Below are 27,734 nucleotides of genomic sequence, written 5' to 3'. Positions count from 1 at the left end.
AAATGAAAAAGTGTTCTGGTACAAATCACAAATATAAAACAATAGCCAATTATATATAAATGACTATACGGAAAGATGTGTACAGAAAAAATGTCCTACTTTTTCTAGGGTTTCTTGGTACCTTTCACTTATGAGTAAATTGAAATGTCTTGAGGTCTACAGAAATAAATAATTTGTGCTTCTAAATTAATTATACAAAACGAAAAATGTTTTATGCTGCCTTACAATATCAAAGGTTACATTGAATGTCTTGGTATTCATTTATGTCACCTAACATAACAGAGTATGAGCTATTTCTTATGGACAGATCACAGATATGTCACTATATTTTAATAAGCAAGTGTTTCTATAAATAAGAGACAAAAAAACTACCCACATGTCACCAGATTCTCATCATTACTGCTAACAAACAAATTCACACAGGCTTCCACAAGCCTAAAGGAGACAGGTTTAATGTCAAGTGATATTTTTTTTAAAAATAAAGACTACAAGATAAACTAATAAAGAAATTTAAATATTGGCAAACATCTCCACTAAAGCTGTTAATGTAGTCGTTCAAAATCTGAATGATTTAATAAAGTCATCTAATTGGAAAGGTTTAACTAAAGAAATGCACTGACATCAGCTTCATACAAGAAAGCTCATTAAGAATGTTCATGATCTGAAAGAATTAATTAAGGAGCATGGGAGACTGGGTTGTTTGTCTGTGGCCAATTAACATTTCAGAGCATACCATCTAAATAGATTTGGAGTTAAGTCATTTGTCCCTATGAATACAGAAAGCAAAGTTAATCTTTAATGTAACTTTACTGAAATGAACAAAATCACACCACATTGATTTAGTCCATGATCTTTTGGGGTATGTTAAACCTGCAGCTGGCCTATGCCAATTGATTTAAGGCATTGCTGTTTGGGCTTCAAGGCTGTTTAATTGCAGTGTAGACTTCCGGGCCCAGGGTGTAGCCTGTGCTCTGGGACCCTCCCATCTCACAGATCCTAGAGACAACTTACACTCCAATAAAACAGGCTTACATCCTCAATCCAATAAGCCCAGAGAGGCTGGTATGGGCCAGGCCCTAGAGTTTAATTGCAGTATAGGCATATGCTGAGGATAGCTGCATTCTGTATGTCAGTATATGCTTCATAAAGAAAGAATATCAGAATGCTGATATTTAATACAGAACTTTTTTTTCCTGGACAACTTGCAGACAGTGAAAGTACAAGGGAACGACATCTCCCACAAGCTGCAGATATCAAAAGTGAGGAAAAAGGATGAAGGCTTGTATGAATGCAGGGTGACAGATGCCAACTATGGAGACCTTCAGGAATACAAGGCCCAGGCATTTCTCAAAGTCAATGCTAACAGCCACTCCCGGCGAATGCAAGCCTTTGAGGCATCCCCAATGTGGCTGCAAGATATGAAACCTCGCAAGAACATCTCAGCCGCTGTTCCCAGTAGCGTCCATAATTCTTCCAATCAGCATCTGCGCTCAACCTCCAGCCCGGAAGCAGCAGCTAAAATCCCAAAACAGAGTCCACAATCAGGTATGATAAGCATTTTGAGCATCTCTCTCTCTCTCTCTCTTTTTTTTTTTTGGTTAACTCAAACAGATAGGGAAAGGTTGGTGCCCAAGATACACATGTATGACTAACTGAAACTCATGATTATGGGTAACATTTTCAAAAATATGTAAGAGTCTTGGCAGTCTAAATCTTAATAGAAGCCAAAGGGATTCAGGCTTCTAGATCCAGATCCTAAAATATATTTAACACGCATCTTCCATTGAAGTCAATGGGAATTAGGTGTCAAGGGATGTTTGAGGATTTGGGCCTTAGTACCTACAAATATCAGTTGTGAAACTGGGACTTAGACTCCTAAGACACTTAAGTGTTTTTGAAAATGTTGCACTGTGTATGCCTTAGGAACAGTTGCATAGAGAATGTGCATTTGTCATTAGTCAACCATCACACTGAAGGCACTAACATGACAATGCCTCATTTTCTGTCATTCAGAAATTAACCTGTTTTATTTGGAAGCTATGAATAACATACATGGGAGTGAGCCTCATCCAATGTACAATGAGGAATGCTACAATTGTACATACAGTGTGGTCCTCCATTGTTCCACAATAGCGATAGTGAGAATGAAGGAATGAATACATAGAAAACAGTTATGAGCGAGCAAAGTAAACACTTTGGAAATGCAAAACAACCAGAATGAAAAAGAACTAAAACTTCTGAAAACCAGTTGTGCAAGTTAAAGCTTATGATACTATCTCATGCAATCCTTTCATAGACCAACTAGGGAAATATAGTCTAGCCAACCAATTACATATGTGTCTGTGTGTGTATACTTACTGGTTGGAAAACCATACTTAGAATAGTTATCAAAGGTTCACAGTCAAACTGGAAGGATATAATGAGTGGGATTCCACAGGGATATGTTTTGTGTCTAGCTGTATTCAATAGCCTCATAAATTATTTTGATAATGTCAAACAGCAGTGTTTCTTAAGGTTTTCGAGACCTCAGAACACCAAAAAATTATATTTTCATGTGGAGCAACTGTGAAATTTTCTTAAAAAATTGTTTGTCAGACCAAAAACAAACACCAACATGTACAGCAAAAACAAAATAATTTAATCAGGTACCACAGCAATGAAGAAGAAATGTTGTATCTGATTTTAATATCAGAAAATATATACCATCAGTGTATTTTTCCAAATGCTTGCAGCACACCTTTGAGTTGTTCATGGAACACCTATGTTCCATGGAACACAGGTCAAGAAACACTGCCATAGAGAGAGCATTTACAATGTTTGCAGATAATACCAAGATACAAAGGGCTGCAAGTCCTTTAGATGACAGGATTAGAATTCAAATTAGCAAAATTGTCCAAAATTAATAGGATGGAATTCAGTAAAAGAAATGCAATGTATGATACCTGGGAAGGAAGTATAAACTGAACAAACACATAGTGGGAGATGACTGTCTAGAAAGGAGTACTGCAGAAAGGGATCTGGATGTTACAATGGATAGCAAACTGAATGAGTCAACACTGTAATAATCACCAGTACTCATCTTGACTCAGGATATTTTAAGCTGGTATCTCCTAATCCACAGGCAACTGATGATGTAGCTGACAGTGGAGTGAGTACCAATAGTTTCACATTTGAGGCTCGAGATCAGTTCCCTGATTGAGAAGACTGGTATTTGATTTTTCACATTCACTTTAATCTGGTGATACTTTAGACCCATTCTGCACTCACTTTATGGAGGTGTAAATGCCTATGCAAGTAACAAGGCAGTGGAGAATGTGGCCCTAGATATCAAGTGATTCCAGCTGAGGAAAAGAAGAAATCCAGTTGTGGCATGTCAGAAAGACAAAGCAGGGACTATAATCGTAGGCTAGCACATAGTGGATAAGCCTTGTTGCTCATCATTAATCAACATGTCTGCCCCGATTTTCTTGTATGGTTAAAAAAAAGTCTCTTTCCTCATAGCTCAATGTAGTGCTCAAATACAGAAATTGGTGAAATACAGACATTTTCCAATTTTGTTATTTTTTGTAATTAATGCATCTATCCCAAATAATGGAAACCTTGATAAAATTATATGTTCGCATAATTCAACTATTTGTGATTAGAGTTATACCATGGGATAGCTGGTGACATATTTTCTTTTATAGAGGAGTACCTTCACATCAGTGGAACTCTTTACAGAGCAAGGTTTCAGTCATATCAGAATTTGGTCCAATATTAGAGTAGAGGTCGGATTATGTTATTACTAACAGTAAAAACTCTCATTGCATTGATAAGCACATTGCAAAGAAATATGCACCTTATAACAACAGAAGAAAAGCTTAGGTATATAGCTATATACAGGTATATACATATCTAGTAATCTAGATACCAATATACATACAGATATAGATATACATGGGTATTTCAGTGGAAAGCTATGAGGTAGGCAAGATCCGTATCTTTTGTAGGTAAGCATATTTTCTCCCCAAATGTTTGTTTGACGGTTGCATGTCACTCTGGTTGAACTCTTTCACTACTGGTGTTTAGCACAACTGTGTCAGTTTTCAGTTGGCACTAGAGATGTAATAGGGCAGTCATCACTGTAAACAAGCATTTGCCAACTATTACTATTTGATATTACCTGTGATTACCATATTTCCGCAATTTACTGAAGAGACCAAATATTTGTCGTAATTATGAGAGGACAGTATAGCAATGGTTGATAAATGATCATTTTTGATGACTTATTGTGAATGTATGGCTTGTGGGCTTTTGTATATCTCTGTGGGTCTTGTATATCCCTTGTTAAGCTCACAGGATGCTGTGAAACTTAATGAAAGACCATTCAGCCTTGTGAAATGTGTGTGTGCGAGTGTAAGTATATATCTATAGATATTGATATAGGTATATATTTGCAAAGTGTTATAGTTAGAGAAACAGATGTAGAATGGACAGAATATGTCAATCAACCAGAAAGAAAAAAACATGTAATAAATAAAATAAATTAAAGAAGTATTAAGATCTATTTTGAAGTGTTTTTAAGGGAGGCAAAAGTGAGGGCTGTCATAGCTTGACCCTTTGATTTCATATTCATAGGCTGCTGTAAACGAAGTCTGCCACCACGGAGTAACAACAATCTGAGTAATATGACAGCCTAATATGCATATATTCAGAAAAATGTTTTACGTAGGTGGAGTGATAGACATTTTCTCTGCATAATTCATTGGAATGTATCATATTGCAAAGGTGAAATAACACATTTCATTTATCACAAGATCTTGTTACTATAGGTAATTGTGTAATTTGCTAGGGGCCAGCTTTGAAATGAATTTTGTTCCATGAAAAGGGAAGCCAAATGATCTAGAGTGATTGGGCCAAATTTGTCTGTTTTATTGCAGTAAATCCAGAGTAACACCACTGACATCAGTGGAATCAGTTGATATTTACACCTTTATAGTTGATAGCAGTATCTTAACCACTGAAAATCTGCACATCCTAGTCACTTTGCCCTTTCCAAAACTTTGGCATCACAACATTCAAAAATCACTAGTTTCAGCTATATTTCTTCTCAATGAGTCTGGTTTGACAGATCATAAACAGGACACGGCTATGGATTAAGAAGTCATTTCAGGCCTGCATTCTGGCTTCTTAAATGCAGACTTCTCAGATACCTAGGCAGCCAATGTGCTCTCAGGATTCACGATTTCAAATATAGAACTGGCTACATCTCAGGAGATCTTCTGTCATCTAAGGAGATATATGAAAAGCATCTTCTCTGGGGGCAGGGACTTCAGTATGTAACTTTTAAGGGAGCAAGCGAGGATAGATTGATCTTTGCTTCTTGTGGCATCTACTAAATTCCTTGAATCAGGGAGACCACATCAGACGTCCGCACCAAGTAGAAGGACAAAGGGAGGAATTTATAACTTTCTTGGAGTCTTCTGATTCTGGTAAATGGATGCCTTCATCCTGCCTCCTAGAGACTGTGGAGTCCATAGAATGCAAGATGAATTTTTGTGCCCAAATTGTAATGTTACAGAACGCTCACAAGCATTTTTTTTTGTCTATGTATCAGACCTCTGTATAGAGTAGACTACATAAAGCCTGCAGCCTTCACTGAAGCCACTAGCAAAAATCCCAGTGATGTCACTGGGAACAAGATTACACCCTTTGGGGCTCATTTTTTAGAAGTGTTGAACATCCACGGTGCCAGCTGACGTCAGCCATAGCTGTGGGTGCTCAGCACTACAGAGAATCAGGATAATGCCTATTTGAGGTGTAAAATAATAAACATTGCCACTGATTTGGTTTTCTTGAACTTTATCTATACCAATTTTAATAATTCCATCAGTAAGATAATGTGTAGGCAATAGGCTATGTATTACTGATTACAGTTAGATATCTTTATGTGCCATAATCTTTAATATTTTCTTTTTCAATGAAAGGGCTTGTATATTCACTTTGTCTAGAAACAGCAGCCCTTTTTTTGAATTTGTCACAAAGTACAGAATAAACTTTGAACTTATTAGCTGATACCCAAAAAATGTGGACCTCATGCAAGCACAGTCTGCCAAGCACTAAGTAGCTTCAACTCCCAGTGTTCTCAGTGGTGATACAAGGATCAATTCTGATATGAGAAAACAAGAATGAGGAACAAAGAAAAATAAATGCCTCTCTCTCAATCAAGGAGTAATGTAACAGACTCCAAATAGCTCCAAACACTCTTTTCTGTGAAATAAAGGATGATCCAGGGAATTATATTTTTCTACTTAAATGATGTACTTTGATTGGCTGAATTGACCAGTCTTTTTAGCACTTGTGTTGATCAAAATATGTCTTCTATTCTTCTTTTAACCTGACCTTCCACCTCTCTGTACAGCTATGCCTTCATCTCCTGAATTTTTTCAGGGATAAGGAGCTGGCAACAGAAGGGTATTTAGCTGGCAGAGGCACATGCACACGGAATGTTTACTGGCAGCAACACCCTCTGCCAAGAGTGAAATCTCACCTGGCTCTGCTAACTAGCCATGTGAGTATGCATACGGGAAGCCATTTGCAATTTCCAGAAACCTGCTTAGCATGGCTCTGCTGGCAGTGGGGCTGTGCAGACATAGCTTCAGAGAATAGGAAAACATTACAAAACAAAATCTGACCACCCCCCAAATTCCCAACTGAGATAACAGAATTGGGACCTGAGAAGAATGTGCACAACTGCAGTTCTGTGTTTTTGGCAATTTTTCTTAATATTCTGGTAATTACAGGGCTTGGTCCTGACAGATGGTGACTACTATGACTGGATTTCATTACACACTTAAGCACATATGTAACTTTAAGCATATGAGTAGTCCCCTTGAAGACAATTAGAGTACTCATATGCTTAAAGGGTAAGCACAGGCTTAAGTACATTGCTGGATGTGGAACAAAGCGGTCAACATCTTACTGTGTCGAGCCCTATACGAGGATTACTTTTCTGAGCTAAATAGGGAAAACCCTGTCTGGAAAATATTACCAGTTGCTTTGTTCTTTGAGCTCAGGTCTAGGTAGTCACCTCCTGTAAAGGCAGTTCAATATGTTGGGACCAAGGTAAAGTTGAAAACAGAAATGTTCATTTTGAATTTTTTCCCCCATGTTCAGAAATTAATCTCGACCTTTCTGCAATTACAGTACCTTTTCCCAACATGCATATATTTGGATCTAGCAGACCAATTTAGCTATCTATTTAGCTATCCATCTACTTAATTAGCTATAGATATTGCCATGTAAATTCTTAAATCTATCACATATATTTAGTCATTTGAAAATGATTTAACCTCTGTGAGTTATGTCACCTCCAGAGCCAAAGTTATAAAATGTCATGGGATAACTTCCGAGGCATCTTCTTAGCAGAGGTAGCATAAAGCAAGTAATTCAACTCCCATCATCTGTTAGAATGCTTATTAACCACCAGTAAGAATATGCATGGCCACTGTGTTTTGTGTCTCTTTTCATCCAAAGCACTCATCTTTGCTTCTCAGCCTGGTGTCTTGCATCAGGGCATTGGGATTTGCAGGACATAAGAAAGGACACACAGAGGCCGTGTCTACACGTGCCCCAAACTTCGAAATGGCCACACAAATGGCCATTTCGAAGTTTACTAATGAAGCACTGAAATGCATATTCAGCGCTTCATTAGCATGCGGGCGGCAGCGGCGCTTCGAAATTGATGCTCCATGCCTCCGCGTGGCGCATCCAGACGGGGCTCCTTTTCGAAAGGATGCCACCTACTTCGAAGTCCCCTTATTCCCATCAGCTCATGGGAATAAGGGGACTTCGAAGTAGGCGGGGTCCTTTCAAAAAGGATCCCCGTCTGAACGTGCCATGCGGCGGCATGGAGCATCAATTTCGAAGCGCCGCTGCCGCCCGCATGCTAATGAAGCGCTGAATATGCATTTCAGTGCTTCATTAGTAAACTTCGAAATGGCCATTTGTGTGGCCATTTCGAAGTTTGGGGCACGTGTAGACGTAGCCAGAATAATGTAAAGGGTTTCTCCATTTCAGAAACCATCCCTTTTGTTACCTGGCAAATATAAGTAAAGTGGAAAGCATTTTTCGCTTGGTTTTGGATGTGAAACAGGAAACCTACTTTCTCTCATGGAAAAATCCCACTCTAGAAATCCCTTAATAAAGGTTACAACATTAAAAAAAAATACAAGTTCTCTGCTGACTTAAATGTATAAAACACTACTGAATTCAATAGACCAGCATCCATTTGCATTAGCAGGAGAATTAAGCCCTAATATAAAAATGCATTTCAGTATTACACCAGGCCATGCAATGTAAGTGGATTGTTCTGAATTTCACCATCTCATACCAGGTGTGTATGTGGCTGGGAACTGAAGGAAGAGAGAGAGAAAAAAAGAGAAAACAGTGATCTGGAATTATTTCAGGGGTCATTTTTCCCCCCGATGTAATTTTTCCTAGGTGATTCACTCTGGCTACATGTACATTAAACGGTGCTATTCAGATAACAGCTGTTCTTTTAAAATAACTTTTCTAGCATATACACTGTGTACACACTATTTTGAAATACATTTGAAATAGTGGCTGCATTATTTCAAAATTGGTAACCCTCATTGCAGGAGGAATAGCGCCTATTTTGGAACAGATAGTTTGAAACAGGCGCTGTTCAGACATAGAATAGCACTAATTCAAAATGAGTTATAATGCTGCCTCATGGCACTATTTCAAAATAGCACCAAAAGCCCAGAAATGCTATTTTGAAATAGCTGGGTGCTATTTTGAAATGCATTTTGTTTGTAGAGTTATTTCAAAATAGGTAATAGCTGTTCTGAAATACCTCATTTGTAAAACTTTTGTAGTGCAGCTTTATTCTCTGAAAGCTTAGTCCTGACCTACTCTAAGATATTGAACTCGAAGTAATTAGTGATTTTCTGATATTTTTTACTGGATTGAATCATTTGCAAGACCCATTACATGCGCTTTTCTGGCTGTTAGTGGTTGTTAATATGAAGATAATGCTGGTTGCTAGCTTAGAAAGATGGATGTCATTTGAAGAACACAGGATGATATCTTTTTGCACCATAGGTAGAGTGTTGAGGATTTCCCCTTTTCATTTACCATTTCATTCACAAAGTGCCTCTGGCAGATTTTGTTTCTGCAATTTGCTCCGTGTGTGCGCATGTGTGCACGTGTGCATGTGTGTGTGTACATGTACAAGCGCAGACACACGTACATGTGTACTGCAGTCTGATACATCTCATTGAATTTTGACCCCCATGTACCAACAAAAGCTACTTGAGTGGAACTAAGCTGTCTAACATAATGAAAAGAGTGAAGACATAAAAGTGAAAGATAATGGTCACAGCCACTATTGTAGAAACGACTCACACAGGCTTTACGTGCTCTGCAACAGTGACTAAAACACAGAAAACCATTTTGTTGCTGCTGTTCCTTCTGCTGTTACTGTTACTATTACCTCAACTACTATTGTTGCTTTCACACCCAGTGTCACTGGGACACTGTCCAGTGAAATAAAGTCTGCAAAAGAGCAATACCAATTGACACAGTGAAAAATAGAATACATTGCTGAACACCACAATAACCCTAACTGTATTCTCCATCCTCCATTTCTTCCTCTGCCACTGAACAAATTGTTAAAATGATAAGATTCGTTGGAGGGGGGTGGAATTGTGAACTGAGGAAAAAGCAGTAACTTGTCACTAAATCCTTATGGACCTGATTCTCAGCTCATGTAAGCTCATTAGAGTCAATGGAGAAATGTTGATTTATACCAGTCCTTAAATATTATACTACTGTCCCTGCCAGAAACTCCATCTATTAAAATAACAGTTCTTGCATTTATTTGTTTCTTGAAGCATATACAGAAATATCTGGAGGTTCCTATTCTATTCCCTAGGTGTCTACCACATAGAATACTGTCAAAGGCCTGCTCATGTTTCTAACCACTCTAATCCTCATCAACCTAGGAAAAGTGGAAAATGGATTTGAAGACAATGGTAGAGAAGCTCAGTGACTCAGAAAATGGGGAAGGATGGAATTAAAACTTTGAGACAAACACTTTAAGACTGAATCGCCAATTACACCATTTTTATACTAATATGGCCTAGTGGATTTGCATGGAGTTACTTCCAATTTACACCAGTGAAAAGGAGGAGAGAATCAGGCTAGCCACATCTAAAGATGAGGCTGAATATTGCCAGCTGGGGCAGGGGCAAAAGGTGATGTATGACTTACATACCTGACACACAGGCTTAATTTTGCAGATGTTCTTTTTAAGAAAGTGGTTTTGAATGTTTGTGAGATAATACTAGGGCCATTCCTAAGTAGGATTTCATTTTGGAGGGGTGGATGAGTGGCATGTAGGAGGAGGAGACAAGTGCAATTAAGTTTTGAAAAGTGACTCACATTTTTTGTGTGTAATTGGAAGGCCTCTTAACCATCCAGAAAATATATTGTTATTTGGGGGTTTAATATATAAGAAGTTGTGACTGTTATGCTTAGCTAAGATAACATTGGAGAAACTGATCAGCTTACAGCTGTCAACAATTAAAAATGTCAGTTCAAACAAACCCTAGGTCTTTTGTAAGCACACAGCATGAATGCATTGGTTTATTCCTTTGTCTTTTATGCAGTTTACAAAATGTCTAAGATATTTTAAGACCACTGTTTCCAGGGGAGAAGCAAAGAAGAAGGATACTCAGTTACTCAAGAGTCAAATAAGACTGCTGACAGAACATGCTGCCAGTGTTTCCCAAATATTAGAAGTAACTACCAATTTACTATTAGGATTTAGCTGTGATACCAGTGCCTGCATCCTGCTGTGCCTATTCTTAACAACAATGGATCTTGGGCTGCTTTTGAACCTACTTTTAGTAACTGGCAGTATATGCAAAGACCCCATATATTTGAAATCTTTTGTTAAGAAGCATTTATTCATTCAAGTGCACTGTTGAAGTCAATAGGACTTGTCAGAGGAGTAAAGGATATTCAGCATGAGCAAATATTAAAGAATCAGTGTCTACATTAGTGAAAGGATATCAAATGTGGTTCATAATTACAGCCATACCAAATTCAAGGTCTGTTTTGGTCAGTTTTATGGTCAGAGTATTTTAAAGGATAATAAATTCCATGATTTTAGATATATAAATCTAAAATTTCACAGTTTTTATTGTAGGGATCGTGAACCAAAAGCATATGCATTTCAGCACTTCATTAGTAAACTTTGAAGTGGCCATTTGCGTGACCATTTCGAAGTTTGGGGCTAGTGTAGACAAGGCCCTGGAGAGGCACATGCTCTGTGCAGGATTAAATGCTGAGAGTGGGGGTGCATGATGTGTTACAAGCAGCGTTGCTTCCTTCATGTCCTCCGTCCCTCCCCTTCTGCCCTTGGTCCCACCCCTTCCAGGAGGATGGAATTTGTCCCAGCCCCACCTTGCATGGAGTGCAAGGAGGCTGTCTGCTCCTCTGATTAGACAAGGAACAGCCAATTAGATTGTCCAGCCCATCTTCTTCTAAATTTATAATTGCACACAACCTTATTTTCTGGAGTTTTGTCTAGTCTCATACAAGTCCCAATTGATGAAGTTTCTATCATTTACAAGATTTTGCCACAGCCAGAGACTGTACAATCAGAAGGTCAAATTGATGAGCAAGAAAGCTGATTTGAACAGCAGTATATTGTATGCACTAGAAGCGGGAATTGGAAGTTGGCAGGGAGCAGTATATAAGTGGATCCTTAGGAAGATACTGAAATAATCAAGAAGGTTAAAAAATGAACCATGAACAGCTGCACTTGAAGAGGTGGAAAGGAAAGGATGTATCCTTATGATGTTGTAGAGAAAGAAATAGTATGACTGGGTATGGCCTGCATGCAAGGGGAAGGAAGAATTCAAAAACGTTTTTGTCAGTTTTTCCGGGTTTTCTGTGATTTACTTTTAACATTCACAGAACTGAAATACGTAGTCCATTTGCAGATATGGTAGTACCTACAGTGAGGTCTACTACCTGTTCGTCTTGCATATACCACTCAACATTATGATAATCTTAATTGCAGCCAGAGCAGATTCTAATCAAATTCCTTATTTTCTGGACACAATGAGTCCTAGTTTCCTTTCATCATTATTTCTTACATTGGTTTCTCCTTGCTCATTATGGACCATACTACCCCAGGTGTATGAGGCTTTTTTTCCCCCCACATTTGTATTTTCCTTTTAGTCTTTATTCTGACAAGTGTTTGCAAATCCCTCTAATCTGTGATAACATTGTAACTCTGGGCACAGCTCTGAGCAAGATGTGGCACTAACCCAGGAAGGCATCATGACTCAGAAACATTGCAGAGGCGCAGTTCCTTCCCATACTTTTCCCTTTGCTTTGAAGGTTGGAATGTAGTAATTTGTTATTGTCCTCTCCCGGCAGCAAACATAAACACCAGCCTCCACTCATTTACCTATGCTGGCCGGAATGTTGCGGAGACAGCCAGAATTCTGTCCGTTCACCTGTCCCACCCTTGAGGAGCATGGAAGGGGAAGTGATCACACAGTATCTGCATATCCCTATGAGCCTGGACCAAATCTAGACAGCTTGCATCGAGATTTAAGGGGAATTCATATATAGTATTCCATGTCATGCTCCTACCCTTAACATCTGAGCATTTCATTTATTTAATTATTTTAAATTATTTATTTATATGTATGTAATTATTTAATAATTTAATTTAACTAATACACTCATTATTCCTTTTTCCAGAACACTAAGGAGCAGAACAGGACAGATCCTTACTTAGGTGTGCAGGGTAGGGGCACACTCAAGATTTCTCCTCCATTTCATGGCTCATCTTGTGCAATACCCTTTGCACAATTCTTGTCCCAGAGCACTGTAATGGATGATGTAATCTGTGTACCTCTACTAGTCACTAGGCTCCTTACGAAGGGACCACTCACCTGTAAGTTGGGGTAGCACTGCACCACCAACAACTCAGACCAGAATGTCACAATGTAGCGATCATGATCTGGAATATTTAGCACCTCAAATATAAACATCAATAATTGGCATTAAAGGCTAGAGATAAAAATAATCCCTTCCCCAATTTAAAATCTCAGTTTAAGGCAAATTTCTTCAAAGCAGTGTGTGTGTGTGTGTGTGTGTGTAAGTAAACACACACCCCTACATGAGGTTCACTGTCTGATGTAGTGGCACCTAGACCACTTACACAGAGAAACACCACACCTCCTCTACATCCTTAGCTGAGAGCCAGTTGGTTTCTAGCTGACTTTTAGCTCAAATTGTAGAGGCACCTGAACAAAGGTCCCATGTTTGAGTCTGCCTGTGGGCAGCTACATATGCACAATATAGTTGCATAAGAGAGATAGGAGCAGAACTTCCTTGAGTTTTTTGTCTGTCTCATGGAAAAATACCTTATTGTTGAACAGGAACTGCTTACAATCCAGCTTCAGTTTTGATGACTCTCCTGAGTCATAAAACTTATTGGAAGAATATGTTTAAGTAGACACTGCACAGAAATTTTTCAGTGTGTGTGTGTGTGTGAGTGTGTGCAAAGTTTTTAAATTCCAAGTGATTTTTGAGCTCAGATTTCAGTAAACTAAGAGATGTTAACGAGTGAACAAGGTTTGAAAAAAAGTGAAACACCTAAATATTCAAAAAACATTTTTCACTTCAATTTTTTTTTTTTTTAGATTTTTGTTTGAGATTGTTGTAGTGCCTCAGAGACTAACATACTTATTAAGTCATGAGCTTTTTTGTGTAAGACCTATTTCTTCAGATTTTTGGAGTAGAAAAAATAGAATCCAGAGTTTATATAGCATGGAGGAAGAGGGGAGGGAAGGATTAAAAAAGGGGTTACTTGTCACTAGTAGGACCAGTTGATGAAGCAAATTAAGTGGGATGTGTCCTGTTTCTGTGAATATCAAGGGTGGGGAAATTGCCGTTTTAATAAACAAGAGCATACAGTTCTCTGTTAAGGCAGAGGTTAAATAAGTCAAACTTGCAAATAAATTCCAATTCAAATGTTTTCCTCTCTAATCTTGTGGTAAAATTCTTTTTTAGAATAATGGTTAGTTTTAAATCCATTATTGAATGTCCAGCGAAGTTGAAGTACTCCTCTATAGGTTTATGTGTGTTATTCCTGATGTTGGATTTATATCCATTTATCCTTTGGCATAGACTGTATGGTTTTTCCAATGGATGTGACCAAGGGCCATTGCTGACACATGATGGCATATATCACATCAGTGGATGTGTAGGTATATGAACCCCTGATGGTGTGGCTGATATGACTAGATAGTGTGATTGTGTCACTTGTATAGATATGTTGACAGTTGAGAATGGGGTTTGTTGCAGGGGTAGGTTCCTGGGTTAGTGTTTCTGTAGCATAGTATGTGGCTGCTGGTGAGCATTTTCTTGAGGTGGGGTAGCTGTCTGTAGGAAAGAGCAGGCATGTCACCTAAGGGATCATGTTGCAGGATAGGTTGTAGGTAGGTGATGACAAGTCTCATTTTGTTAGTTTCCTTTTTGGGCCTGTCATGAAGTAGGTGACTTCTGGTTATTCATCTGACTCTGTCAATCTGTTTCTTTAATTCTGAAGGTGGATAGTTAAGTTTTATGAATGCTTGATAAAGATCTTGTAGGTTTTTGTCTCTGTAGGATTGGAATACATATGGTTGTATCTAAAGCTTGGCTATAGACAACAGATCATGTGATGTGGCTTGGACTGAAGCTGGAGGCATGTAGGTAAGAATAGCAGTCAGTGGACTCCTGGTATAGAGTGGTATTAAGGTGACCTTCATTGATTTGTATTGCAGTGTCCACAAACATGATTTGTTGTGTGGAATGGACCAGACTGAGTTTGATAGTCAGCTGGAAATTGTTGAAATCCCTGTGGAATTTTGTAAGGGTCTCCTTATCATGTGTCCCTATGATGATGTCATCAATGGAGCATAAAAAAGATGAGGAGTGCTAGGGGATGGGAACTGAGGAAACATTGTTCTCGGTCAGACATAAAAATATTGGAGTTTGGAGGGCCATGTGGATGCCCATGACTCTGCCGCTGATGTGAAGGTATAATTTGTCCCCAGATTGGAAGTACTTGTGGATGAAGACAAAGTCAAATAACTCAGCCACCATGAGGTGCCATGGCATCATGGGGGGTGGTGATCCTGACAGCATGCAGTCCATCTTTATATGGAATAATAATGCAAAGAGCTTCTAAGTCCATGGTGGCGAGGATGGTGTTTTCAGGAAAATTAAGGATGCTCTGTTGTTTTCTCAGAAATTCAGTGGTGTCTTGGAGATAGTTAGGAGCATTGATAGTATAGGGGTTGAGGAGAGAGTCAAAACAGCAAGGTAATCCTTCAAGATGCCAATACCTGAGGTGATAGGATGTCCGGGGTTTCCAGGTTTATGGATCTTGAGTAGAAGGTAGAATACTCCTGGCCAGGGATCTGTGAATTCTTCTGTGTGGATTTGGTCTGGAGCTGAAGTAGACAGTTACTTGAGCAGCTGGTATAGTTTCTTTTTTGTATTCCTCAATGGGATCAGAGGGAAGAGGCCTGTAGAATGTGGTGTTGGTGAGTTGTCTGGCAGTCTCCTGTTCATTGTCTGACCTATTCATGAGGACTATAGCACTCCCTTTTGTCAGCCTCTTTTATAATAATGTCAGACTTTTTTTGAGGCTGTGGATAGCATTGCATTCTGCATGGCTGAGGTTATGAAAACTGAAAAGGAAAACTGAAGAGTTTGGAGGAGGAGGCAAGTCAGAAAATTGGGAACCGAAGAAAACATCAGCACAAATTTCTGTGATGCAAACAGCCAAATGCCGACAAAGTTCTATTTATGATGATTTATCATTTAGTGGATACTAGACAGTCAGGGCACATAAAAAACCTTCATAAATGTGTACACATATGGTGCTGAAAGCCAGGTGATCTGTAATGAGGTCACACAATGAATTGAAAAGTTTGTGATTTTAGTCCTGATCTCTGAGCACCAAACCTGTATTTTGCTCATAAACTTCTTTCTGAGACTTCTTCTAACGTTCCAAATCCTGAAAGCCATATTTGGATGCGCTTAACCAGCTTGCATTCAGGAACTGTGTCTACACGTACATTACTCTTTTGAAAGAGGCATGCAAATGAAGGAGTTTGGTTTTGGGAATGAGGGGCTTTCAAAATCAGGGGTCCATTTCAAAAGGCCCCCTGGCCACAGGGGTGGCTTCATTTCAAAACTTCAGTTTCAAAGCTGCCATTATGCGAATGAGGCACTGCATATTCATATCAGCACCTCATTAGTATATCTTGAAGTGCCACCTTACCATAGCCCCTCCGAAAGGAGGGGCTAGTTTGGCCACAGGCTTAGTCTTTAAGGGTCCAAAGGACTTCTTGCTGTTTTCAAATGGAAGCTAGAGACTATTCATTATCAGAACTATCAGCCTAAGATGAGTCACCTGGGCCAATTGATGTTTTTGACCTTTTTGAGCAATTGTATTCTGTAGTTATACTTTTGAAATTATGTCTTGCTGAAAATTAACATTTTAAATGTTAACATTTTAATAATAATGCTATTTACAGAATAAAGCTGACATTCTCTAGTATACCTGTCCACATTAGCTTTTATGTGTCAGAGTTAGCATTTAAGATGGATTTATTATTTTCAGTGCTGAGGCCAAAATTTGCTTTCTGTTCATAAGTATGTGGAACACTTTTCCACACCCCACCTCCTGTACTGCCATGTAAGTACAGCCATTTATATATATATCAAACAAATTCCCAAAGATTTTCATAATTTGCACCACATTTTAAGAGCGTCCTGTGGAATCTTCCCTCCCATTCACACTCACATCTCTGGCAAATAGAGCACTTTACTACATGAAAAAGTAACGTTTGGATAATATATAGGCTGTGTCTACACTAGCCCCTTCCTTTTGAAAGGTCCATGGTAATGAGCAAGTTGCAAAGATGCTAATGAGGTGCTTCCATGAATATGCAGTGCCTCATTAGCATAGTGGTGGCCGCCCGCTATTCGAAAGTGCCGCTTTTGAATCTCACAGCACCAGTGTATCTGGGGGCCTTTTGAAAGGACCTCCCCAGACTTCAAAAGCTCCTTCTTCCCATTTGGTTTTAGGATGAAGGGGCTTTTGAAGTCCAGGGTGTCCTTTCGAAAGGCCTCTATCTATACAGGTGGCGCAAGATTCAAAAGCGGCGCTTTCGAATAGCGTGCAGCTGCCATTATGCTAATGAGGCATTGCATATTCATGGAAGCACCTCATTGGCATCTTCCCAATTTGCTCATTATCATGCCCCTTCTGAAAGAAAGGGGCTAGTGTAGATGTAGCCATAAAGAATGTTGCACTTTTTTCAAAGCACTTCAGCAGCCGGAACAAAAAGAAGACCCGACATCATGTGACTAGCCATCTCCCCTGTCACTACCAGCAAGTACTCTGTAGGCCACCAGTGGTTCAAGAACCACAGTTTGAAGTTTCTAATATAAATACTGGGGATCATTTCTTAAGCAATTTTGCAATAGTGCATGCACATGTCCATTCTTTCTTCATATCACTGTCCTGGATCCCGCTGAGATTCAAACTGAAGCTTTTGGTAATTATAGAGGAAAACTTTTAGAAATGGCAGGCATCTGATTGATTAACTTTTGAAATCCACAGCCAGACAAACAGTTTGTAACTAGCATGGCTGTATTCACAATTCCAGTGCTACTTCTCATTTTGTGACCAGACAGGTACATTAGAAATCCATTTGAACCCAAGCCTGGGATCTGAACATTTGGAAATGCAGGAACATTTGGATCTGTATCCAGAGATGAATTTGGCTTCTGGCTTTAGTCTGTAGGAAGTGTTGAATAAGAAACCCAGATTTAAAACTCTCTGACATTTTGGGAAATCTGGATCTGCATTTGAAATGTTCACTAAAGTCTATTTGTATTACATACAGATTGAATTTCTAGTCCAGCACTTTCTCATCTGGTAACATTCAACCATTTATCATGGATGTTGCCAAGTTTCCCATGGTCCCATAAAGTTTGTTTACAGCCACCAGTCCTGGCTCTTAATGTTCGAGGCTGCTATTTAGACCTAATTTACACTTGAAATTTTTCTAAGAGCCCAGTACTCAGTGAAAGTGTTGGCAATGCAGCAACATAAATTGACCTCCCTGTGGTCTGGCAAATTTTCTCATTCAGTATAGATCAGGTCCCAAAGATACTGGACTAGCGAAGTTCAACATGCAGTGCTTCATCAAATCCTAAAACTCATACACTGGGAGTAACACAAGATAGCTTTCATCAGTTACTTTAAAAAAAGCAACATTACATGAGGGTTCCTTAAAGAGTTGCTTTTTGTTTCGTTACTTTAATGTGTTCTGCACCTTGTATATGCTTCCCTCTGCCCCCAAGTAGGTAAGAGAGTTGTTGAAGCCAGTGTAAGAATGGAGAAACTTATTCAGTGCTTCAATGAAAAATCTGAATACATTTAGGCTCCTGCTTTATTTCACAGTTATCGTTGAAGGATAATAATGCATTTAATCTTCACAACCATTCATACTCACTCAGATCCTTTGTGGCTGAGAAATCAATTTTATTTGAGAGATGTTACTAGAAGTATGTCTGACATGGCTGGCTGAGCATTTTGAAAAGAAATAAAACTTCTTAGAAGAAGTAAGACTCCATTACTGCCTTGGGATGGTAGAAGGTCAAACCCCAAGCTATTCTTAGGAGATTTTTGTAAAGAATTTTTAAGTATTTTCGTGTTGGGATTGTTCTCAATATGTTCAGTTAAGCTTTAACTTGCACATGCTTTATACAACCTGGTCTAAAAACTTTGAACAAACAAAACCAACTCACCACAGATTGAAGAACCTGTAATTTGTTGGTGAAAATATCACATGGAAGATATGTTTTTGTATTGGATGAGAAAACAGGGTACAATCTCAACTATGTACTGCTTCATCAGCCGTGGGTATATTAAAAGTATTGGCTGAAAAGATAAGAATGGTCGCAAATATTTCAGTTTTGTCTTTTTCAACAATGAAACTCTTAGGATTTGTAAGGGAGTGATTTCCTTAAAAATCATGTTGTGGCTTTCAAACTATCAAGCTATGTTGTCATTAAATAATTGTTCAAAATTACCCCCTTTGAAAAATACCCACCTGGGATTTAGAATCTTTTTCACATAAACTGTGCTGAAGATGTCATGCAAAAAGGATGTAATGCTAATGAATTTAAAAGAATTTGACTGCGCAAATCCAGATGGATTTTATTGATAAAGCAAGGATCAGCTAAAGGTAGTAAAATACTTGAAAAAATAAAAATAGAATGTATTAGTCTAACTGTAGAAAAAAGGCCTCCTTTAAGTAAGAAAAAGAGGAAAATCCCATGAAAATATAATAAACCACAAGCTTGATTTAAAATCATGTAAGATGTATAAAAAGGGTATATTCCAGGATAAACCAGAATGATGTACACAAGGTACTACAAGCAACAGACAAAACTTTGAGTTCCAGTGACCTTCGTGTACACTTGCCAGCAGTTATGTACATGAGCAATTATCTGTAGACTAGATCCACTGCAAGTCCTGAGAGCAGAATTATTCATGGGCAGATCATGTCCTTAATCTTAGATAATATTATATTCCACTGTACATGAGATTTTGAAATGGCAATAGAGAAATTAAGCATCCAAGTCTTTTTTTTTTTATTTTCAGTGGGAGTTGAATTCCTTTGAAAACCTCATGTACAAATTACAGTGGGTGTCACTGCAAAGTTCACATGAAAACACTGTAGGTAAAATCTTTTTCATGGCAACTTCTGTATGTGTAAGTTATAGTTTCACCAGTAAATAACATTTATTCCATGTACAATTAGCCACACATTTTATTTGCAGAAAGGAGGCATTATATTGGGACTTGGAATTTAATCCCATTGCCATTCTAACAGGAAAAGGAAAGCAAATGTTTAGCTTTCTCCAAAACATTATTGTCTAGGCAAAAGGGGCCAGGCGTTTAACTAGATAGAGATCTGTAAATTGAAGGGTTAAAAAAACACTTAGAATCAGTGATATTGTTGACTTCCTTTGTATGTTGATAATATATATTATAACCCTATGAAATCAAATGTGCACTTTTTTGGTGTTAGGAAGTTCAGGGTCACACTTGATATTGAAGTTCTATATTTAAATAATTTAGAAAGGATTAGCAGTTGATTAATAGAGGTTTTCCTCCATCTTGGATCATTTGTTAGTGTTCCAAGCCACAAAAGATTGCTTATGAGCGTTGACAGCTCTATTTATATATAAACTTACAAACATTTATATGCACTGAATGTATTTGTAATATATAATCAATAATTTATTAACCCTTTATAAACAAAACCTTAAGGTACAGTATGATCACATTCTATTTACAAGTTTCCCCTGAAATAATGTAAGTCTTTTTGCTGTTACTGAAACCATTTATTTAATGATGTACAGTAGTGGCCTCAGAGTTTAAGACCTAGCATATCACACTTCTGGAACTCAATAATACTTACGTCATCTTTTCAATTTTAATTGGCACAGGTGTACAGGTGTAAGGGATCTTATGTTAAATCTGCTACCACAATTTAGGCATCATTTTCTTAGATTTATGAAGAGAGAATCAAAAACCCTGGAGGATCTGAGTACTCAGGAATAAATTCACTTTGAACCATTTAGCATGTATTTCTTCCCTTAAACTGCACTGCATTCTCCATGGTTTTAAACATTGCTTTTATCTTGCAAGCAAATATTTTTAAAATCAGCAATAGATTGTATGTTAGTAACCAATATTATCATGAAAAAACAACTTTGGGAATTATTTTGTAGGAAATACTTTCAGGTGGATGGTGTTTAGCTATGTTTCTCTCTGTATACGGTAATTGGATTACATTGTATAAAAAGACATACAAAAAAAAAAAAGCCTCTCTGGGACTGAAATACTTTGTATGTGTTGTTATTTGCAGTGCATGCCAAGACATTCATGGGCACCAGAGCCAAGCTGGCGAGCTAATTAAATATATAAAATGTATGTGTTTAAACAGCCTTATAAGGAGCATTGGAAATCTGCAAGATGAGCGAATATCTTATAACTTCTTCCGCAGGTGCGAGGATAGCTACAAGCCATGGACTTTCTGTCCTGCTTCTTGTTTGTGGCTTTGTGAAGGGTGCTTTGCTTTAATCTAAAAGTGCTGACTTTTTCCAATATCACTTTCTCTTCTTAAAGCAAAGAGCAAATCGCCTGTAAAATCCACGGAGCGGACAGCAAAGTTGACCCTAACCTCCAACCATCACTCTGCACCCAATGTACTCTAATTCTCTACACATGGAGCACCTTCAGGAAGTACAGAAACAAAACAAAACAAACATATATATTGTTTAAACATATATATATATATATATACACATATGAAGAGGATACCATCTTTTCTTGATCTATATTATTTTCTTTGCTGTATCACTGATCATTTATTTAAAGAGAACTGGTGTGAAGTAACAGGACATTTTGTAACAGCAAGACCTACTTTTCTTTTCTTTCAACAAATAGAAGCATCATATCTTTGACTTGTTCAGGGGTTGGCTTGCAAGTCATCACTATTTTAAAAATGCACTATGGATGGTATTTGGTTTCCTTCTTTGAAAGAACTGTTGCAGTCATGAGGCAAACAGTGGCCAAATATAGATACGTAGACCAACAACAACAAAATATCCAGAAAACAAAATGACTCTGCATCATCTCTGTGAAAAAAAGCACCACAGAAACTTTGATGAAAAGCCTATTTTTATTTTGTGTGAAGAAGAGTGCAAAACAATACCACCAACACTGTAAAGCAATTAACAGGACGAGAGGATGTTGTTTCTGAAGCAGAGAAAGAAGCAGTACTGAGGGTTGTAATTTTTTTTAATTTCACTTTTTTGAAATTTTCCTTTTTTTCATCCCCTCCCTTTTCCTCTTTTCCTCTTTGTTTGTTTCTTGTTCAATGGTGGCAGTTGCTGACTTGGGCCAACCCCTACTGACTCTGTGGTGGTTATATAAATACATTTTTGTGTGTGTTCTATATTTCAATGTGTTTTCTCTAATTTTGCAACTCCTGTATATGCAAAACTAACTTCAATTCTGTAAATTGCTTACAGTTTGTGTGATATAACTTCACGGTCAACATACCATGGTCCTCATGCAAGACAGTTTTTAATATTATCTATACGTCGTGCCACCAACAGACATTTTTGTTTCCTTTTTTGATGAAGCATTGTTTTTTAATTTGTAATTCAGTACTGTGTGGATTTTGTAATACATGCATTCACTTCCACTGGTTTGACTCCTCATAGATGGCAATGCAGCCCTCTGTTTACTCTGTAAAATGCACATTAAAATTTGTTATGGTCTCTGAACAATGAATTATTTTACTTGTGTGTATGCTATTCTGGAATCTGGTGGCTGAAAGCCTTTTTAATTTATTATGTTTATTTAGGATGAGGTGATTTTATCATCAGAGAATGAAAAATATAAGTCGACAGGCAATTACTGCATGCAAGCAAGCAAGGTCAAAATTAAAAAAAATGAGAATGTGCTCTGGGAAGATTTACTTTTAATGATGGCTTTTAGTCAAGTGAATTTACTACAATGGTTCACTAAATTCACTCAAACTCTTACTGCTATAGTAAAAGAGGTATCTTTCTACATTTCTGTAGGTGGCTAGCCATTGTTTGTTTATATTCAATTATAATTCCATCTGCCTGTGAAATGAAAAAAAAGTTGCTGTTAACTGGAAATAATATTCATGACATGTATTAACATATTAATGAAGGAAGTAAAAACTACAAATATTCATTAATGGAATCAGTTAGGTAGCTTTCCATATCATTTCTTCATTTCACTCCAGTTGAATAATCCAAATCCTTGTTGTTTCATATACTAACACAGACAAATGAGTACAATACTATACATATTTAGTGAATTATTTATTGGGGAACTCTGTAACTATTCCTGGTCAGCTATAAAACTGACCCTGAAACACATTATTTTCCCCATATAGACAAGAAAAATTAGCTTAGTTCCATTTAAATTCCTAGGAGCATAAGGCCTTTATATTAAATTTTAAAAGGCTCACAAAAGTCCCTATCTTTCACTCTTAAAGTCAACAGCAAAATTATCATCAATTTCCATGGGAGCAAGACCAGACCATATATTTCCAGGATAAAAGAGGAATGCACTATTGTTTTGGTTCTGGGTAACATAAAGGTGCAATTTTGGAGGGCGCGGTTCTCAGATAAATTTCTAGTGACTTCACTTGGAAGATTCAGCTGAGTAAATCAAACACAATGTGCAGAATAGTTTATGATTGCAAAAAATATTCAGTGCATATCTTATACATTCTCACATCTTTGACTGCCAGTGTACACCAAGGGAAAATATTCATCGAGTTAGCCACATGATAGTCTGGTCTTTTTTTCAGAGCAGTTACAGTTAATTTAGAACCCAAAATATACAATTAATATTTAAATTCATTCCTTGTAATCTGTATTATTTGCCTTTGTTAAGAGTGAATTTCAGCTCATCTTATCCTAGCTAGCTGTATTAGATCCTTTGGGGCTTCCTTCCAGTCTTTTATAATGTTGACTAGAACTGGCTACAGAACAAGAACTGAGGGGGTGTTATTTCTGTTTTCAAATGGGATTTTGGAATATGATTGTTGTTCTGCATTGGAATAACAATGAAACACTTCAAAGCTTGAGAAAGTGGGAGAGCCAAGTGGTATGGGCACTCCCCTAGGCTGTGATAGACTCCAGTTCAAGTCCTCACTTTCCTTAATTCCCCCTGGGTTATTGGAAACTCTGGGCTCAGCTGCTCTTTGCTTTTCTTCAGAAATTCCATTCAGAACCTAAAAAAGTGCTATCAGTACAATGCACTTCCACAAAATTTCAGTTATGACCAACCAACATTTGCCAACAAAAAATCCTTCACTTGAAAAAAAAAGATCCTGACTAGCCTAAGTCTTGACTAACTTAAATAATTTTGTTTCATCTGCACATTAGATTCTTTTTGTACTTCCTGATTAATATAGTTAACACCACAGACCCACAGGGCTCCCTTCAGTTACTTTTGTGTTATGTGAAAGTTTACTAGGTGTTATTGGTTGTTGTCTATTTGATAGACACTGGTTAAAACCACTGAACAAAATCCATATGCAGGTATTTAAATACTTGATTAGCAGATATATAATATTTATTTGAACATATAGTGCTACTTACAGAGTATATAATAAACATAATCCAAAGTATATCATTTCCCCTTAGGTGGTAATCATAGTGTCACTGTTCTCATTTCAGTCTACCAGCAACTCACAGGCAGATATCCCATGAATTTTAGTGGGAGTTTTTTGGTGTTTATCTTGATTCATTATCAGACACTGTGGATATCTGGTGGCTGGATAATGTGCGGTGAGGTACCAACTACGCCCTTGTTACCATCCGAGTCTTTAAGTGCTACAGCGCTGAGCTCCGTGCAGCGGGCAGCCTGGGCCAGGATGACGGATGCCCCTGGGTCCTAAACACCCCAGTTTTTTACTGCTAGAGCAGGGAGCTCCTAACACTCTCACCTATGGCCAGGCTGTGGTAACCAAATGGTTAAAGCTCTTTTTATTGTGCTGGCTGTGTTCCAATGACAAAGAGTAACAGCAGTCAGGCTCAGAGCTTAACTAGTTACAAGTTTATTTCAGCTACAGTTATAAGCGTGCAGTTACAAAAAGGCTATTGTCTGCTTCTTAGATGCTAGCAGAGTACAGGTGTTAACAGGTTACATTACAATCCAATACAAAGATATCTGTTACCATCTAACACAATGATATCTTAATACAACAACATCTAGTTACAGAGCTCTAATTCTTTATCTGTGTACACCAAAAGGAGACCCTAATATGGGTACATCTTACCCTCCTTAATATGGGTATATCTTACCCTCCTTGTGTCTCTTGATACCAGCATAGCCAAGCCAGGATCGGTCACTCAATTCCACGGAAAGACGAATACGAGGTTGGGCGTCCCCAGTTGCGGACCTTGGGAGGCAATCACCTGACCCGACCACCAGGTAGTTGGTGGGAATGCACTCAGAGTCAGAGTGCTGCTGGGCCCATCTTTATACCCCCTGGGTCACGTATTCTCTTTCTTATCTATGGTGCCAGATTGTACTGGTCTGTCTTTTGTGACGCCAGTTTTTACAAGGGCAATTCTTACTTAATTTGCACTTGTAAGACAGGAGAGAAAGAATTTTGGGAGTACAGGACATTCTTTTACAAGGGCGGAGATTTCTCTTCTGGGATGGCTGTGTGGGCGCATCAAATCCATCAATGCCAGCTGGGGTAATTTCCTGAGGCCCCCCTTATTGACAGTTAGCCTGCTAGTCCTCTATCTGTATTTTCTGTTTCTCAGGGTCACGATGAGCCAGGATATCTGGGCCCCTTTAGGAGGGCATCAAAGACTGTGCTGTGTAACTGCTGTTCAGTGCCCTGTGTGCTCTGAGGCACCTTAGAGGGGAGGCAAAAGCTGGTCTGTAGTGGGGGAGATTTTGTCTGGCTACAATATCATGCAGTGTATAATATCCACATTAGCCTGCTGTGCTCTGTCTCTTGTTTTTCTTTTAATATATCCAGCTGATGACATGCTATAACTTATCATGTGATGGAGATTAATTGGAAGGAGGCATTTCTGTACATTGTGCAAAATAATAATACCTCTACACTCCAAATTTGCACTTCATCAGCAATTAACTATACTAAAACAGTATCTTCCAAATCCAGAAACACACATCAAAAAGTGTGCAAACTAGGACAAGCTACCTGCACAATGTATGGAGTTTAATTATAAACACATGGAAATAAAGGGAGAAAAGAAGCAAAGGACAAGAGACTAAAGTAAGCTAGCACTGAAATAGAAAAAGGGGTGGGATCGCTATACATCTGATATTACAGAACAAAAAGATGTCTTGTAGCACCTTATAGACTAAAAGATATTTTGGAGCATAAGCGTTCGTGGACAAAGACCTCCTTCATCAGATGCATGGTTAGGGGTTGGTTTCAGAGGGGTATTTAAAGAGTGGGGTCCCAGTAAGAGGGAGGGCCAGAGCTGACAGGTCTATTCAACAAGGTGGAAAAGGCCCAGTATCAACAGCACTTATCAAAAGAGGATAAAACAAGTAAGATCAGACAGGGGGATGTGAGCCTTTGTCAGAGTCTAACTGGGAGATATTAGCACCCAGGGCAGAGAAACTGCCTTTGTAAGCTGAGAGCCACTCCTAGTCTCTGTTTAACCCATGCTTAATGGAGTCAAACTTGCAACTAAATTGCAGCTCAGAGATTTCTCTCTCCATTTGATTTTTGAAATTTTTTTGTTTCAGAACTGTCACCCTTAAATCTGCCACTGAATGTCCAGGGAGATTGAAGTGTTCCCCCACAGGCTTCTGTGCATTACCATTCCTGATGTCTGATTTATGTCCATTTATTCTCTTATGGGCTACGTCTACAAGTGCCCCAAACTTCGAAATGGCCATTCAAATGGCCATTTCAAAGTTTACTAATGAAGCACTGAAATGCATATTCAGTGCTTCATTAGCATGCGGCAGCCGCAGCGCTTCAAAATTGAACGAGGCTTGCCGCCGCGCATCTCATCCAGACGGGGCTGCTTTTCCAAAGGACTCCGCCTACTTCGAAGTCCCCTTATTCCCATCAGCTCATGGGAATAAGGGGACTTCGAAGTCGGCGGGGTCCTTTCAAAAAGGAGCCCCGTCTGGATGAGATGCGCGGCGGCAAGCCTCGTCAATTTTGAAGCGCTGAGGCCGCCCGCATGCTAATGAAGCGCTGAATATGCATTTCAGCGCTTCATTAGTAAACTTCGAAATGGCCATTCAAATGGCCATTTCGAAGTTTGGGGCACATGTAGACACGGCCATGGAGAGACTGTCCCATTTTGCCAATGTAAATTGCAGTGGGACATTGCTGGCATGTGATGGCATATATTATATTAGTAGATGTGCAGGTAAAGGAGCCCCTGATGGCATAGTTGGTGTTAGGTCCTGTGATGATGTCACTGGTGTAGATATGTGAGCAGAGATGCCAGTGAGGACTGTTGCAGGGGCTGGTTCCAGGCCTAGAGTCACTGGTTTGTGATTTGTAGTGGCTGGTGAGGATTTAAGATTGGCAGGCTGTCTATTGGCGAGGACAGGCCTGCCTCCCAAGGTCTGTGAGAGTGAAAGATCATTGTTCAGGATGGGTAGCAGATCACTGATGATGAGCTGGAGAGGCCTTAGGTGGGGGCTGTATGTGATGGTCAGTGGTGTTCTCTTGTTTTCCTTTTGAGGCCTGTCTTGTAGCAGGTGGCTTCTGGGTACCCATCTGGCTCTATCAATCTCTTTCCTCACTTCCTTAGGTGAGTATTATAGTTTGAGGAAAGCTTGGTAAAGGTCTTGTAGATGTTTGTCTCTGTCCGATGGATCACAGCAAATACGGTTGTACCTTAGTGCCTGGCTGTAATCAATGGATCACGTGGTATGCCCTGGATGGAAGCTGGAGGCGTGTAGATAAGCATAGGGGTCTGTGGGTTTTCGGTATAGGGTGGTATTTACGTGACCATCGCTTATCTGCACAGTAGTGTCCAGGAAGTGAATTTTT

General features: G+C 38.7%; 1 protein-coding gene across 2 annotated transcripts in view; it reads left to right on the top strand.

Annotated features, from left to right (window-relative positions):
• VSTM2A (V-set and transmembrane domain containing 2A) overlaps nt 1–22,393 on the top strand; it is a 31,124-nt gene extending 8,731 nt beyond the window's left edge. Inside the window, exons 4-5 of one of the 2 annotated variants that reach the window (XM_074986000.1) lie at nt 1,209–1,545; nt 21,299–22,393. In XM_074986000.1, coding sequence (XP_074842101.1) covers nt 1,209–1,545; nt 21,299–21,387 — 426 coding nt within the window. In that variant the 3' untranslated portion in view covers nt 21,388–22,393. Of the gene's footprint in view, nt 1–1,208; nt 1,546–21,176 lie in introns of both variants that reach the window. The other variant, XM_074986001.1, reaches the window with a different exon arrangement.
• Nucleotides 22,394–27,734: the final 5,341 nt, after the last annotated feature.

The sequence above is a fragment of the Carettochelys insculpta genome, chromosome 2 (genome assembly GCF_033958435.1).
Source record: "Carettochelys insculpta isolate YL-2023 chromosome 2, ASM3395843v1, whole genome shotgun sequence".
In the NCBI taxonomy this organism is placed as follows: Eukaryota; Metazoa; Chordata; order Testudines; family Carettochelyidae; genus Carettochelys; species Carettochelys insculpta.
This window is presented reverse-complemented; position numbering and strand designations above follow the sequence as displayed.